A 17,469-nucleotide genomic window follows, 5' to 3' on the forward strand; every position below is an offset into this window, starting at 1 on the left:
AACACAGCCCCTGGGGGAGCACCCTCCCCCCGGGGGGAAACCGGCATTGCCGGGCTGAGGGCAGTGGGACTGTGAGTACGGGGCGGAGGCACTGGCTACCAGATCCAGGACACAGCTTCCAAGTCGCTGCTGGAATCCCTCCCCCAGGGGCTACAGGTGAATCCCAGGCTCCCCAGAGCCCGGCCGTCCTGGCTCGGCCCATTTGCAGGGAGACAGGCAGCTAAGCAGTGTCCCCTGGCACAGCTGGCTTTGTACAGCCAACACTGAGTGTGAGCCACCCTGGGAAAGGGAGCTGGCTGGATCCCGGCTGGAGCCGCCTTCCCATGGCGTCTCAGGCTGGTTAGAGAACATGGGCACCGTTGGGCCCTGTGCCTGGGCTCAGGCATGTCAGTAACGCTGGACGTGGGCACTGCAAGGGTAAGAGCCCCCTCGCCCCCACTGGCCTCTCCAAGGAGGGCCCAACGCCTGGGCCTGGTGCAACCTGTACCACCTAGAGCCAGTCCTCTGCTCCCCCAACCCACGGCCACCCCCAGGCTCCCCACCATAGAGCTGCAGGGCAACTGGAGGCGATGGCTGGGGGCCAGGTGCGGGGTGGCTTGGATTTCACAATGACTGGGCTCCAATTTGCCACACATGGGACAGGATCACTATGCGAAGTAGAGAGGCTGCATTCTCCATCCCCCCAGGGCCTGCAGGCCCCGCCCCATGGGCCTGCTGGCCCCCATTCTGCTCCCCACAAGCCTGTGGGCCCCCCAGCCCCCTCCTCATGGGCCTGCGGCTCCCTTCCCCCAGCAGCAGCCCACAGAGCGAGGTTCTGGGAAACGTTGCCCTGCCCTATACTCTGCCTGCCTTGTACATTACTGAGAGGCGCCCCCATGGGCTGATCCATGCAGTGGGGCTGCCCTGCACCACAGCTCAGTAGGGCTGCTTGAGAAGGAGGAAAGGCCCCATTTGCTCAGGCACCCAGGGCTGAGGGGCTGACGGGGACATGGAGAGAGAAGGACCCTGGCTGCACAGCCAGCCCCAGAGCTCCCCAGCCTGGCCTCCTCCAGCCCGGGCATCAGTGCCTCTTCTCCACAGGCCATCCCTGGGCACCAGCCTTTCCCCCCATCCCCCAGGGCCTCTATGGCTGAGCCCTCGCTGGACACTGGGGCCTCCCCGGCCAGCCTCACCTTCCCCCGTTCCACAGCAGGTGCCGATCCGCCGTTAGAAGAGCCCGCAGTCCTTCAGGTTGTTTTTGATGATTACGTCGGTGACGGCGTCGAAGACGAACTGCACGTTCTTGGTGTCGGTGGCGCAGGTGAAATGTGTGTAGATCTCCTTGGTGTCCTTCCGCTTGTTCAGGTCCTCAAACTTGCTCTGGATGTAGCCAGCCGCCTCGTCGTACTTATTGGCCCCTGAAAAGGAGGAGGAGGAGGAGGAGGAGATGAGCCACCTGCATACAAGGCACAATGCTAAGAGGAGCCCCCATGAGCACTGATCCTGGGTTGGTCTCTTCCCCTGGCAGTGCCTCGGTTTCCCCAGGCAGAAAGTGAGATCCTGACCTGGTGTCCAAGCTGGGTGCGTGCCACAGGCACAGTCACACTTTACACCACAGGGATGTTTGCAAGCAGCCTACAGAGGGTTAATGAACAACAGACACTTTAATAAATGGCTATTTGACTGCTAGAGAGTGCATAGGTTGCTTATAACCACGGCTTATAGCCATCCAACACATGTCCCAGTCTTATTCACTAACCCTTCATCACCGGCCCCTTCTAGAAAGCATGACCCCAAAAACTAAGCCTCGTCCATGCGTCTCTCCTGGCCAATGTAAATGTGGAGCTTCTCAGCCATACAGGCGCCCCAGCCTTGGTTGAATCCTGTTACCCTCTTGGCTTCAGGGAGATCTTGAGGCAATGAGTTCCACAGGTTAAATATACACTGGGTGAAAAAGTACCCTCAGCAGTATTCAATGTGTTGCCTTTCAATGTCCCCAACTGCCCCAAGAGCAGAACCACACCACTGACCATCCATGCGCTTGTGCACCTTGTCAGTCATGTCCCCCCTTACTCATCTCTGACTCCGTCTCTCCACACCTCCTTAATGGCACTTGTCTCTGAAGTCCCTTTGTCTGCTGTGCACCATGGTAGAAATGGGGTGAAGAGAGCTGGGCCTGGGGTACCAGGAATACTTCCTCCATTAGTCTGTCTAAGAGGCATCTCACACTACATTGTATTTACCTCCCACCCTGTGCAGAAGAGTTGTGCTATTATCCCCAGTGCACAGATGGGCAAACTGAGACACAGATGGGGGACGAGGGAACTGAACCAGAGTCTGCCGAGTCCCAGGTTCGTGCCCTAACCATTGGCCCAGTCTCACATAGTCTCCGACTTGGTTAAAATGACCCCAATTTAAGCGGTTCTGTTGACTGCAGTTGTACCCTGGCCTGGGCACAAAGGGGCCTGGAACAACCCACAAGAACGGCTCCAAGTAACCGAGAACCCAGCCATACATCCGAGCAGTTCGAGCGATTCCTCCTACGTGGGCCCCCCTGTGGCCAGCAGCGCTGGGTGCACCCACAAGTGTTGCTGAGCTCTGCCCAGCCTGCAGCCCTTGCTACTTTACAGCGGGGGCTATTCAGTTTCATCTCTAGGCTCAGAGGCAGCTCAGTGCTCCCATGCTGGGGCTGCAAATATGTCAGTGGAGCAACAGACAAGGTGGGTGAGAATCTCTTTTACTGGCCCAACCTCTGTTGGTGAAAGAGCCCTGCTTTCGAGCCCCAAAGCCAGAGCTGAACCCTGAGGGGCTGAGGTCACGACCCAAGCTGGTGTGCTGCTTACCCAAATGCCCCCCCACCCCGAGACTAGAATCATAGAATCATAGAGCCTAAGATCAGAAGGGACCATTATGATCATCTAGTCTGACCTCCCGCAAGATGCAGGCCACAAAAGCTGACCCACTCATTCCTGAAATAATTCTCTCCCTTGACTCAGCTGTTGAAGTCCCCAAATCCTGATTTAAAGACTTCAAGTAGCAGATAATCCTCCAGCAAGCGACCCCTGCCCCATGCTGCGGAGGAAGGCGAAAAACCTCCAGGGCCACTGCCAATCTACCCTGGAGGAAAATTCCTTCCTGACCCCAAATATGGCGATCAGCTGAACCCCGAGCATGTGGGCAAGACTCTCCAGCCAGACACTCAGGAAAAAGACTTTCAATATCCCAACATTGACTCTCGGTACTAATTACCAGTGGTCGCACGTTATTGACCTATTGACTAAATCACGTTATCCTATCAAACCATTCCCTCCATAAACTTATCAAGCTTAATCTTAAAGCCAGAGAGGTCCTTCGCCCCCACTGTTTCCCTCGGTAGGCTGTTCCAGAATTTCACTCCCCTGATGGTTAGAAACCATCGTCTAATTTCAAGCCTAAACTTCCCGACTGCCAATTTATATCCATTTGTTCTCGTGTCCACATTAGTACTGAGCTGAAATAATTCCTCAGACTAATGCCCATGCAGGCCAATTCACGCAGAGAGCCCAGCTCCAGATTCACCCCTTGGGATGGCTCCTGATCTCCCCGAGCTGCATAGGCAGGGGAGGGGACAGGCAGTGGGTTTTAGGGCCAGCAGGCAGGGCGGGTTATCACTCTGTAAAAAGCGATGGCAGAGGGGTACCACGTAAGGCCCAAAGCGTTCAGTGCTCACTGCAGCAGCCCTGCCCCCTTGGCCCCACCCTCTGGCATCTCTGGTAAGCAGATGCTGTGCAGACATTGGGGCGGTGCCCTCCTCGCAGTGGGAAATAGGGGGCAGGAGGATCGGAAAGAGGGAGTTGTGCCTCTCACAATAACGTGCCCACAACATGGCACCTGCATCCAGGATTCAGCTCCAACCACGCACAACTGGGGACAGGGGTGTTCCCTCTGCCCCTAAGACCATCCGTCCACACCCCACACATTGCTTGGGGGTTTCCCCCATTCAGACCCCGCCCCTTGGAAGGGGCTCATTAACAGGAGGGCTCCCTTCACTCCTGCGTTAATACCAGCCACACTAAGGGGAGGGGGACGCCCCAGAGAACACTCCCAGTCAGACTCCATGCAGCGTTAGTGCCCCAGTGCGACACCTGGCCCCGGATGCTGGCTAGTGGCTGGTGAAGTTCACAGCCAGGCCACGAGTCCCACGCAAAGGAGACGCTTCCACTGGCTCCAAAAGCCACCCAGTCACTAGGGGATTTGAATGCAACTGAACCAATCACACCTGTTCTGGATCAAGATTAGTCCGGGGCTCCAGTAATTGCTGATCTGAGGAGACTCCCAGCCATAGCACCACTGAGATGCTGTTGCACCCACGGCTCGTTTCTCACCCCACATGCTGCCACAGTTGCTTACAACACAGCTTTAACTCCCAGCATCCAGTGAGCAGCTCCCTCTGCTGGAGGAGGCAGATTTCCCACACATGGGACAGTGCGAGTCAGCCCTTCGTTCTGGCTGGGCCACGGCCCCAGCGCCGCCAGCTCTCACGAGGAGTTGTGCCATTGTACGAGATCGCAGCTTTCTTAAAAAAAAGGTGTCTTGCCCTCCCAGCTGCAGAGAAAAGCTTGACAAGAGTGACCCGAGTGAGCCTGATGGTTCAGACATCAGAATCAAAGAAACAGAACTTAAGAGCTGTTGGGTTTTAGATGCTCAGGAGTTTTAAGCCCCACTCGTGATTTCTGGGGGTCAGACCCGATGTTTGAATCTTTGGGTCGGTGATACTGTGCCCCGGGATCTCGCTCCACGACAATGCAGCGAGCGCCGTGGGTGAGGGAACGTGGAGAAGGACGGCATCTGACATGGAGAACCTTCCCCACCCACCCTGGAGGACTGACTGGGTCTGTTGAGCCAACTGCAGAACTGAGTACGAGGGAAGCGCCTGTTTGTCATGCGCATTTGGATGGGCCCCTCTGCACCAGGGCTCCGAGTTGGATGCATTTCAGCGCGGATGTCCACCGTGATCAGCTCCGCCTAGAACACACTGGCTAGGATACACACACTGCGACACGTACACCCCACAGGGCCGAGTGTGTTACTGGCCCCTCTGCCTAACCCCCAGAGGATGGCACCTGGTACAGAACCACCTGGGGACTCAGCCATTTAGCTCAAGCTGTAGCAGATCCTGCTCTTAGCTCTGATAGTGCCCGGTTCTATCCCTGGTGTGTAGGCCAAGATGGTGGCTGATTGACAAACCTTTGGACACGCCTAAATTCTCTTCTGGGGCGCTCCAGTGATATGGGATAAGGGATCCTGGCAGGCCACAATAACAGTGCATGGAAGCGCTGCATGGAGACAATGTGTGGGCTGCTACCCTCAGGGAAAGTATTATCCATGTCTGTGGCTGGAGAATCAGAGCAATGTTGGGCTGGAAGGGCCCTAGAGAGGCCATCAACTCCAGCCCCCTGTGCTAAGGCAGGACCAAGTCACCCTAAACCAGCCCTGACAGGGCTTTGTGCAACCCAGTCTTACAAGTCCCCAATGACGGGGATCCCATAGCCCCCCTTGGAGGCCTATTCCAGGGCTTTACTCCCTTGAGAGTTAGAAAGTGTTGGCTAATATCTAACTTCCATCTCCCTTGCTGCCGATTACGCCCATTGCTGCCTGTCCTCCCTTCAGTGGAGGTGGAGAACAATTGATTCCCATCCTCTTTAAAACAGCCCAGTCTGCACTCCCTGATTCCTCAGGGCACTCACAAGTAGCAGACTGAGGTGGCAGCTTAGATTGGTGTCCAATTGGGGGAAATGCCCAGTATTGGCTAAGGACTGGCAGGCCAGGTGCACGGCTTGGGGATAAGACCGGAGCGTGCTACCCCCAGCAAGGCACAGTGGTGCATTGGGCCCACCCATGGTGCTTGTTTGTAATAGGGGCACTGGCTGCGTCGGCTATTCTATATTCCCCAGAAGCCCCATCGAGGTAACCTGCGACCTGAAAGATAGCAGTAACCGGACTAACTCCCACATCCGGTCACTTTTTGCAGGGCTGGCAGAGCTGTGTCAGAGCACACAAAATGACTGGAAAACTGGCCGTTCCAAAGTTATTTGGGCTGGGACTCAGAACAGCTGTGCTGCAAAAGAGACAGTGACATGCACATGGTGTTAAAAATCCAACATATTTTCCCCTCGATCACATGATTTCCCTTCCCCCACGTACCCATTTTTCAGAAAGCCCCAGAGCTTGACGTTTACGGCTATTATCCTTCGGAATGTCACTTCTCTGTCAGATTGACGCACTGCTGGGCTGTTCCAGGTGGGATGGGGTACCAGGCCCTATGCCCTGATTGTTCACACAGCATCACTTGAGAGGAGTAGGTTCCCCAGGCCCCAGTTTGTTAGTGTACGGTTGCTACAGCCCAGCAGGCTGCTTCCACCCTGGCTGCAGGGCATGCCCATGCTGGCTTGCTATGGCAGGATTGCTGCTGGGTTTGAGAGGAGCTGCATGGCAGTGGTTTGTTATGGTGGCATGGGGCACAGGAAGGGGTTGTTGTAGGGTTGCCAGGGACAGCTTCAGTTAGTTTGGGTTTTTTTCAAGAAAAGGCCGGTGGAATTTTAGGCCTGCCCAGCTCACAAGCGGAGAGAGGGGAGGCTGAGCCAGAGCTTAGAGCACCAGCCTAGAACAGGGAGACCTGGTTCAATCCCTCCTCTCCCACAGACTCAGGGTGCGACCGTGATCCTGCCACTCACCACACAGGCCCTCGCCTGTACAACGGGGTGACAGCCCTGTCCTGCCACTTGGGGCATGTGAGGATCACAGTGAAGATGGTGAGGTGCCCAGATACTACAGACAGGTAAGTGCCTACGGAAAAGTCAACACTGGGGGAAAAAAATGGGTTCTTAACTTGAGTTAGGTCACTCGGGTCAGGGTCCATCCACTCTGCAGCGGGGAGAGAGCCTCTGATCCCTGGGAGACAGACTCACACTAACAGGGCATGAGCCTGTCTCCCCAGGCTAGGAGGCACACTCACAGCTGCAGTGTAGACAGACCCCTAGGACAGGCAAACAGCATCCCTTCTAGGTTAAAGCTGCTTACCCCCTGCCAGGCCTGGGCACCTGGCAGGTGGGGTAGAGACCCAGACTGCCCATACGGAGCCTGAACACTGCGTTCTCCCCACAGCCAGAGCAGCTCCGAAGGCTGGAAGTGGCCAGTCACAGGTATTTCACCCCCTAACCCAGAAGGAAGCAGATTTGTCCACCGGTTCCCTTCTGTATAGAGGGCAGTCACAATGCACACAGCTGCCAGTAACCCCAGGAGAGAGCAGCTCAGCCGCCATGCCAACGTGCCGCTACCCTATACAGACCCTCCCCTGCTGGAGACTCCACTGAGCCCAGCACGGGAGCCTCACTAGAAGGAGCCAGACACAAGCTTACTGGCCTGGTAGCTTATCAGCAGGGACTGAGCAAGTCTGTAGCTCGCTGTTTCCTGTCCTCCTGACCTAGCGTGCCTCTGGCACTTCCTCTGTACAGAACAAGCGTCACGGGGAGACTCTCTCAGGTTTTCAGTCGCACCGTGAGGGCCCGATGAGGATTTGCCACTGCTGCCAGGAGGTGCTGATAAAACAACACAGACTAAATGGAGCCTGCATGCTGCTGTGCTCACCTTCTCTTCCCTGCCTCTCTGGGGCCCTGGCTGCCCTGGAATCAAACCCCGTTTCACGGGCTCGCAGGGATTAGTGACCAGGGAGAACAGGAGTACTTGTGGTACCTTAGAGACTACCACATTTATCTGAGCATAAGCTTTCGTGGGCTACAGCCCACTTCATCGGATGCATAGACTGGATGAAGTGGGCTGTAGCCCACGAAAGCTTATGCTCAGATAAATGTGTTAGTCTCTGAGGTGCCACAAGGACTCCTCGTTCCTTTTGCGGATACAGACTAACACGGTTGCTACTCTGAAACCTGACCAGGGAGAGTTAACTGGTTTCTCAATGACAGTCTGTGTTTGTACCGTGCCTGGCATAGTGTGGTCCTGTCTGGCACAGAGGTCCCAGGTGCTACCAGCTGGCACTGCTGCCCTCCAATAGACAGAATGAGATGCGCTCCCAGAGCTAAACCCAACATGGGGCTGTAGAGCAGAAAGTGACTCTCCTGTAGCTGGAGAGGTCGAGGCCACTCAAGGAGGATCCCAAGTGCTATGCTGCTATGCCAGGGATTGAACCAGAAGCAGGAGCTGCTATAGCTTGAGCTAAAGAGTCAGGCTCTGTAGCTGTGGCTGGAACAGAGCGGGACGTGGCCAGTGGGTTGTACTCTGAGCTCACAGGGGCCCTAGAGGACAGCACAGTGACCCGTTGGGCCCAGGTTTGCTACAATTTACATGGATCTCCAAACCCACCTCTCCCCCGTCACGGACTGGAGTGGTACACGATAGGCAGGCACCCCAGTCTGACAAGGCAGAGCCACTATGTGGAAGAGGGCATCTGGTCTTCACCTTGGGAGCCCCAGCTCCCCCCCACGGCTGGGAGAGGGCAGCTCCCACTGGAACGCCAGGGAAGCCGGGACTCCAAGGTGCAAGTAAGGGACTGGCTCTGCACATCAAACGCTGGGGCTCAAACAACTCCCCTACTGTTTGAAGTCATTGAGACCAGTGTTCAATTAACACGACCACCTCGAATAGGTTGGGTCTCAATGAGCCCAGACAGGGCATCTCCTAGAGTAACTCTGGCAGGCCTGGCTTGGCCTGCATGCTCCCAGCCTGATGGCACAGAACAGGGCAGCTCCAGCATCCCCTCTGACAATGGGGTTTGCCTTGAAGTTTGCAGTGGCTTCATCTTGCCCCTGAACCGAATCCTCCCTGAGCCGCAGGTGTCGTGACCGCCTGGGCTGTGATGCAGGAGGAGCTGTGCTAACAGCTGGCCTGGCTGGAAGCAGCTCACGGGGCCATTCCAGGGTACCTGGAGGAAGCAAGAGCTGAGCGGAGATCTCTCCAGCACCTCAGGCCTGCTCTAGCACACAGCTCCATGATCAGATAAGCCCTCAGCATCTTGTGCATGGAACCCGCGTCGCTCCTGCTGGTGCTAAGCTCCCAGACGGCAGCAGCCAACTCCAGGGCCTGACTCAACTCAGCTGAGTCAAGGAGATGCTACTTCCTGCCATGTACAACCACAGGGTCTGGATGGGCTTTATACCCACAGCTAAACACAGCAGACAGCCACCCTAACTCAGGTAAGACCCCCCACTCCAGTCAACATCTCAACAGAGCTGCCCTCTCTTACATCCCTTCTCACATCAGCAGAGATCGGGGCAGCAGGAGCAGTGACAGAGCTGGATTTTCCCACTGTCTGTCCCATTCACAGGGACCTGCCTCCCAGAGGCAACCCCACCATCAGTCACAGGCCTTTCCTGGTCTAGCTGCGGCTGCACAGACCTTTGGGTTCAGTTCCTTTGGCACTGCCAGGAGCCTCTCAGCTCTTCAGATCTTTGTGTATCTTGCATGAGACCTTCTGCATCTGATCTACTAGCTGAGCCTTTATACCACGCTCATTTCTGTACCATCCGCATGCTCATTTCACACATTCCTAAACCCGATGCCTCTCGTGAGGTCTGCAGTGGCACCCCAATCGTTCCTGACGACACAGGACCTCCCATTTGTAGTCATCTCCTCCCAGCCACAACCTGTACTAACAGGCAGGGTTGTCAGCCCAACAGGCCTAGTAAGAGCTGTGTATAAACAAGATAATCCAACCCTTGGCATTTTCATTTCTACCTCCTGCCCGTGGCCTGCAAGTGCAGCCTAAAATACCAGGGTGTGGCCAACGATCTTGAAATGCAGAAGGTCTGGGATGGAAATTCTTAGAGCTACAAGTTTATCCTCCACCCAGAGCAGGTGCAGAGCTACAGACCACATCCCGGAGCCATGCCGAAGTGGCTGATATGCTGCCCGCTGGGAGCCAGGATGGGTTTCACGCTGGCGAGAAGCAGCAGATTACCTGTGTACTCAGGGAAGCAGATGGTCAGGGGGCTGTGTATGATCTTCTCCTCAAAGAGGTCCTTCTTATTCAGGAAGAGGATGATGGACGTGTCTGTGAACCACTTGTTGTTACAGATGCTGTCAAACAGCTTCATGCTCTCGTGCATCCGGTTCTGGCAAGACAACCAACCATAGGCACTCAGTGAGCCAGACGGGACCCGGACAGAGCAAGAACTGGGTTAGAAGCCACGGAAATGGCAGGGGAAAGGGTTTCCTAATGGTTAGGGCACGAGACTGGAATTCACAAGACCCAGATTCAATTCCCTTGTCCCGCAAAACTCCCTGTGTGACTTTGTGCAAGTCACTTTGACCCAGATCCTCAGAGATGTTTAGGGGTCTCACTGCCACTGGAATCAAATTCCTTTATGCCATAGCTAAGTTCAGTTGAAATCAATGGAAGTTTGGTGCCTAAATACCTTTGAGCATTGGGCCTCAGTTTCCCATCTGTACAATGGGAATAAAACTATTCCCTTGCTCATGGGTGAGTGATGGGGCCATACAAGGACATCAGACAAACTGGCATGAGTTGGGGAAGGTCTCAGGATCCAGCACAGCCAGAACCTCTGCCTTTTACACAGAGGAGATCACAGGATTTTGGGGTACTGTGTCTCAACTCTGGAGAAATTTGGGCACCAACAGCCTCATGCATTTCCGCTGTGTCCTGGATGGAACTGACTCCAACCATTCCCACTGGAGTCTAGCTAGACCAGGGTACTCATGTCTCCTATGTTTAGGGGCCTAGGCATCCAGGTTAACTCAGTTCTAAGAGAATTCTGAGAAGCTTTAAATGTTTTTAAGCCATAAATCTTATTGCAGAGCAGTTTTCAGAGTAGAAAGCATGTGGAGATGGTCACGGTCAGCTGGAATTCCTAGAAGCCACATGAAAGCATCAGAGGGCTAGTTTATGATATGTGCACACAGGTTTAATCATCAACATCATGTGGAGACCCAGAAAGAGGAAGAAAGGAAAGAGATAAGCGTGCTGGGGCATTGGAACGAAAAGGGAGGACAATTTGGCTGTTAAGCTATTGTCATATCCCAGCCTGGCACAGCAACACTGCACTGCTGGTGTCAAATTGCCAACCTTACAGAGCATTGAGATGACACCTTTCCCAAAACACCAGCCTTGTCCCTGTGGAGTACCGGAATTTGGGGAGAGAGAGAGATGATGTTAACCAAGTTATGCTCAACACGCCCACAGGACCCATGAGCTGCCCAATGCATCGCTGCGATCACTAAAGAGCTTGTGGAATAAACCATGGCTAGAAGGCAGAATTGTTTAGCAGTGAGTAATGAGCCACTGGAGCAGTTTACCAGGGCCGTGGTGGATTCTCCATCTCTGGAATTCGTCAGTCAAAACTGGCTGCTCTTGGGATTGTTTGGGGGCAGGTCTTTGGCCTGATTATCCAGCTCAAACTAGACATACCCAATGGTCCCTTCTGGTTTTGGCAGGATCAGGTGGCTGGGAGGCAAACCCACAGCTTTCTACTGCCCCAGACGAGGGATAATGAGTCTGCTGAGATGCCCAGTTCCTGCACCCATCTAACCTACAGACACTCCTCGTTTCTGTCCCCCGCATAAGAGAGCTGGTGCAATGGTAGCCAGTAAGGGTGGGGGCAGGTGGAGAGAGGATGCCAGAGAGGAATAGAAGGCACCTGGCAGGAGGAAGGAGATTGGAGTGCTGAGGGGAGGGAAGCGGGGGTGCGGGGGAAAGGCCTGAAGCCTCCTGCAGCAAACCCCCTCCCTGGTGAACATGCACAGATCTGGGGGATTGAGCTGGAGACACTCAGCCCATGGTCCCTCATGCTCGTGCATTTCAGACTAGCTCCGAGCAACACAGGACCAGATTAGCCCCTCTCCCATCCTTACCATCTCCTCGTCCTCAGCCAGAACCAGGTCGTAGGCGCTGAGAGCCACGCAGAAGATAATGGCCGTCACGCCCTCAAAGCAATGGATCCACTTCTTCCTCTCTGACCTCTGGCCGCCCACGTCAAACATCCTGCAAGCAAACAGCCAGCGTCACGGCAGCAGGGGAGCTCCCGTGCTGCCCCCACTGCTAAGCCTCAGCCTGATCAACAACCCCCCAGTCCAGAGAGGGAGAGCCGGCTAGGGCTGAGACTGGGAGCCACTCAGCCCTGCTACCGACTGGCTGGGACACCCTGGCAGGTCTCGTCACCTCCACGGGCCTCAGTTTCCCCAGCTGTAAGACCAACCTCCCAGAGCTGAGAGGCTCAATTAGTTAATTAGGCCCAGATTTTCAAAGGATGCTCAGCAGCTGTGATAAATGAAGGGGGAGGAGCTCCCTTTTATGGACACCCAGCCAGCCAGTTAGCTATAAAATCCCTCTTGGTAGCTGTTCTCTAATTGCTTTACCTGTAAAGGCTTAAAAAGTCTGACTGCATGCATCGGTAAAAGGACGTGAGAGCACACCTGGCCAAAAGAGCCAATGGGAAGGCTAGAACTTTTAAAAATTGAAACAAGACTCCCCTTCTGTCTGTCTGTGGTTGTTCTTCCAGAAAGGGGACACAGAGCAGCAATGCTGTAAGAAGTTTAAGCCAGGTATCAAATCATACCTAGAAACTACTCATTTGAAACCCCAGATATGTAAGTAGATCAGGAAATGTCTAGGAAGACGCGATTAGGTTTATTTCTTTATGGCTTGTAGACTCCTCTGTGCTAACCCCAAGTGCTTTTGTTTTGTTTGTAACCTTTAAGCTGGACCTCAAGGAAGTTATTTTGATGCTTAATTATTATAAGTGGTTCTTTTTAAAATCTAGCAATAGTCTAAGTTTTTAGATGTATTTTCTTTCTTTTGTTTTTAATAAAATTTACCTTTTTTAAGAACGAGACTGGATTTTTATGTCCTAAGAGGTTTGTGCACATTGTTTAATTAGCTGGTAGCAACAACTGATTTTCTTTGTTTTCTTTCTCAGCTCTTCCCCGGAGGAGGGGTGAAGGGGCTTGAGGGTACCCCACAGGAAGGCATTCCCAAGTGTGCCTTCCTGAGTTCTCAAAGGGTTTTTTTTTTTGCACTTGGGTGGTGGCATCATCTATCTATCCAAGGTCAGAGAAAAGCTGTAACTTTGGGAGTTTAATACCAGCCTGGAGTGGCCAGTATTAATTTTTAGACTCCTTGCAGGGCCCCACCTTCTGCACTCAAAGTGCCAGAGTGGAGAATCAGCCTTGACAGCAGTTAAACACCTCTGAGGACCTGAGCCTAGGAGTCTGCAGGCTGCCTGGGGATGCTCAGGAGGACAGAGTAACTCTTTCTTGTTGAGAATCATTTGCTCATGTTACTTAGAAACCCCTTTGCCATCTCGGAAGGATTAAGTGGTGCTGGCAGATGATTAGCTGCTGTTCGCTTGGCCAGGCCAATGTGCCGCTCCCTCTGCTAACTCAGCAAACTCCTGCCTCGGCTCCCAGGCACAGCAGCGTCACAGCAGCAAGTTGGACATGAGAATTTTAGCTGCATTTGGGCCCTTACCACACTACAATGTCTAACCAAGTCTGTAGCCAGCTGGTGATCTGAATGGCTCTAAAGTTGGGGTTTGAGTCCTGTGCCCTCCCAGAATTCCCCCGCAAAGGACAGACAAGTTCTCCCACAATTGACACAACTGACTGGGGGGAAAATCCCAGAGCATCTCAGCACAAAGAATCATGGGATGTGCCCTCAGCACACATGGGTGAGTGCAGAGACAGTGAGGATGCTAACACGGATAGGGCTCTACAGTGGGGATGCTCACACTCAGGCTAGGCTAACCTGGGTGCTCACACCCAGGTGCCAATCACCCAGGCTGGCTGTGCTGTGCAGACATAGGATTCTAACACTGGATAGTTAACTTGGGGATAAAAATGCACCTCCACTAGGAAAAAAAAGTGTGTTCTTAACACGAGTTAGCAAACTTGTTAAAATCCCAGTGAAGACAAGTTAGCAGGTCTACTTGGCTAAATCCTAGGCTGCTCCAGTCTTTATCTCGACCTGCTAATTCATGTGAAAATGACCAACTGCCTTGCCTTCACTGCAGCTTTACCTCATGTCAGCTAACCTGAGTTAAGAACAAACCCTTTTTTCCCTGGAGAAGACAAGGCCTCAAACAGACAAGCCATCTAAACAGCCTCCTCCCTTCCTGGGAAGTGTAAACTTCCCTTTTCCCTTCCAGCCTCCATGCCTCGTGGGAGGTATTACTGCAGCTTACAGGCGAGCGGGGAATGTGCTGTGGCAAGCAAGGATGGATCTCTGGGAGGACGCTGTCGACAAGCACTGGGAAGCAGAGGCTGAGGCCTCAGTAGCCTTGCACACATTCAGACAGCTATCCTAGCAGTGCAAAGGAAATGCAAGGCTCAGGAGCGGATTACACTGGTCACATGTAGCGCTGCTGAGCTAAACAGGATAAGAATGCTATGTTACAGCACAACGTGCGAGGACTGATGGGGTTAGCACCTTGCTGGTTTAGAGTGAGTGCTCTGAACGTTAACTTGCCAGGCATATGCAGAGGCACCGCTTCCCCTGGGTGTCAGTGGAGACTGGGCAGGAGATCAGGAGCTGGGAGCTCTGGAGTTTTATTCCTGGCTCTGCTGCTGAGATGCTGGGTGGCACTGGGGTAGTCACCTCGGCTTCCCCATGTGTGAAATGGGGATGACTGGAGTGTGGGATGGCTTCCGTAGTTAAGGTGCAGAAAGCATTAAGACTGCCAAGCGTTGCATGTTGTCAGATAACAACAGTACTGCTTCCTGTGCATGCAGCAGGCACCTGCTCACATTACACTCAGGAACTCTGGGGATGTTAGGCCTGGACAACACACCGAGTAATTAATGGTGTGATCTGAAACCAAATCAGTTTCAGTTTGTAATTGACTCAGGCTGTGTCTACACTTAAACTGCAAGAGTGGTGTAGCTGAAGCGCTTCCAGTAGCCACTCACTGCGGTGACGTGCGGGGCTCTACCACCACCGGAGTTAACCACTTCCCTCACAGGCCACGGCTAGGGAGATGAACGAATTCTTCCTAGTGCTGTTACACCGAGGGGTAGGTCAGCTTAACTACATCTCACAGGAGTGTGGATTTTTCCCATCCCTGAACAAAGTGTAGACCTGGCCTTAAACTTAACCAATTTAAGAGTGTCCACACTACCGGGGTTGCACAGATTTTGCTAAAGTGCACAGGCTGTGTGTAGAAAAGGATTAAATCATGCCACATTGGGATTAGATCAGTGCCCTGGATTCAGCTGCACTGGTCCAAGCCCCTAATGGACACAGATCAGTTTGGTTATAACAGTGCATCCTTCGGAGACAGATCAGCCATGCATCTACCTGCTCTCTAATTACCTGCTCAGCCTCCTCAAAACAGAAAACAGGCTAGAGAAAAGACGGTTACTCACCGTAGTAACTGTTGTTCTTCGAGATGTGTTGCTCCTATGCATTCCAGTTAGGTGTGCGCACCGTGCGTGCACGGCTCTTCGGAACATTTTTACCCTAGCAACTCCGGCGGGCCGGCTGGGCGCCCCCTGGAGTGGCGCCGCCATGGCGCCGAATATATACCCCAGCCGGCCCGTCCGCTCCTCAGTTCCTTCTTGCCGGCTACTCCGACAGTGGGGAAGGAGGGCGGGTCTGGAATGGATAGGAGCAACACATCTCGAAGAACAACAGTTACTACGGTGAGTAACCGTCTTTTCTTCTTCGAGTGATTGCTCCTATGCATTCCGGTTAGGTGATTCCCAAGCCTTACCTAGGCGGTGGGGTCGGAGTGAGACGTGGCAGAGTGTAAAACGTCTCTAGATTGTTGCACCAACGCGTAGTGGGAAGCGAAGGTGTGGACAGAAGACCAGGTGGCCGCTCTGCAGACGTCTTGGATGGGGACATGGGCCAGGAAGGCGGCAGACGAGGCCTGCGCTCTCGTCGAGTGAGCAGTGAGGCGGCATGCAGGCACGCGAGCAAGCTCGTAGCATGTCCGGATACATGCCGTCACCCAGGAGGAAATCCTTTGAGAGGAGACCGGTTCGCCTTTCATGTGATCGGCAACCGCTACGAACAGCTGGGTCGAACGCCGGAAGGGCTTCGTCCGCTCAATATAAAAAGCGAGAGCCCTGCGGACGTCCAGGGTATGAAGCTGCTGCTCGCGAGATGAGGCGTGCGGCTTCGGGAAGAAGACCGGGAGGAAGATCTCCTGGTTGAGGTGGAAGGCCGACACCACCTTAGGGAGGAAGGCCGGGTGTGGTCGAAGCTGCACCTTGTCTGCGTGGAAGACAGTATATGGCGGGCAAACCGTGAGGGCACGGAGCTCGGACACCCGTCTTGCCGATGTAATTGCGACTAGGAAAGCCGTCTTCCAGGAGAGGTAGAGCAGAGAGCACGTGGCCAGAGGCTCGAAGGGCAGTCCCATAAGCTTGGCCAGAACGAGATTTAAATCCCAGGTCGGGGTAGGACGCCGCACCGGCGGGTACAAGCGGTCCAGGCCTTTAAGGAAGCGGGAAACCATCTGGTTGGAGAAGATGGACCGACCTCCCATGGGTGGACGAAAGGCGGACAGTGCTGCCAGGTGTACCTTCAAGGAGGAGACCGCCAGACCTTGCTCCTTAAGGTACCAGAGGTAGTCCAGGATGGTAGGGACGGGGACTAGGAAGGGATTGAGGCCTTGTTGATCACACCAGAGCGCGAAACGCTTCCATTTCGCAAGGTAAGTGGAGCGAGTGGAAGGCTTTCTGCTCTCTAGCAGGACTTGCTGCACTGCCGCCGAACAGTCCCTCTCTGCGTGGGTCAGCCCCGCAGGTACCAAGCTGTAAGATGGAGGGACTGTAGGTCCAGGTGGCGGAGTCTGCCGAAGTCCTGCGTGATGAGGTCCGGCCATAACGGGAGGGGCATGGGATCCCGAACGGAGAGCTCGAGCAGCAGGGTGTACCAGTGCTGCCTCGGCCAGGCCGGAGCGACGAGTATGACGCGGACCCTGTCCCTCCGAAGCTTCAGTAGCACTCGGTGTACGAGCGGGAACGGAGGGAAGGCGTAGAGGAGGTGATCCGTCCAGGAGCAGAGGAATGCGTCCGACAGGGAGCCTGGAGAGTGACCCTGGTACGAACAAAACTGGTGGCACTTCCTGTTCTCCTTGGAGGCAAACAGGTCTATCTGGGGAAACCCCCACCTCTGGAAAATTGTGTGCACCACATCCGGACGAAGAGACCACTCGTGGGAGAGGAACGACCTGCTGAGATGGTCGGCCAGCGCATTCTGCACTCCTGGAAGAAATGACGCTTCCAGGTGAATGGAGTGGGTCACGCAGAAGTCCCACAGGAGCATCGCTTCCGTGCAGAGGAGGGAGGAGCGGGCTCCGCCCTGCTTGTTCACGTAGAACATTGCCGTCGTGTTTTCTGTGAAGACCGCCACGCAGCGGCCTTGCAGACGGTGTCGGAAGGTGTGACACGCTAGGCGGATCGCTCGCAGCTCCCGGACGTTGATGTGGAGAGCGAGCTCTTGGGGTGACCAGAGACCCTGGCTGTGAAGGTCGCCCA

At 54.4% G+C, this 17,469-nt stretch overlaps 1 protein-coding gene across 1 annotated transcript in view; it reads right to left on the reverse strand.

Annotated features, from left to right (window-relative positions):
• GNAI2 (G protein subunit alpha i2) overlaps positions 1-17,469 on the reverse strand; it is a 228,151-nt gene that overhangs the window by 1,660 nt on the left and 209,022 nt on the right. The window contains exons 6-8 of the mRNA XM_039546937.1: positions 11,842-11,971; positions 9,932-10,085; positions 1,173-1,397 (exon numbers count right to left, since the gene is read on the reverse strand). Coding sequence (XP_039402871.1) covers positions 1,207-1,397; positions 9,932-10,085; positions 11,842-11,971 — 475 coding nt within the window. The 3' untranslated portion in view covers positions 1,173-1,206. The remainder of the gene's footprint in view (positions 1-1,172; positions 1,398-9,931; positions 10,086-11,841; positions 11,972-17,469) is intronic.

Source organism: Mauremys reevesii, linkage group 7 (assembly GCF_016161935.1).
Source record: "Mauremys reevesii isolate NIE-2019 linkage group 7, ASM1616193v1, whole genome shotgun sequence".
NCBI classification, from domain to species: domain Eukaryota; kingdom Metazoa; phylum Chordata; order Testudines; family Geoemydidae; genus Mauremys; species Mauremys reevesii.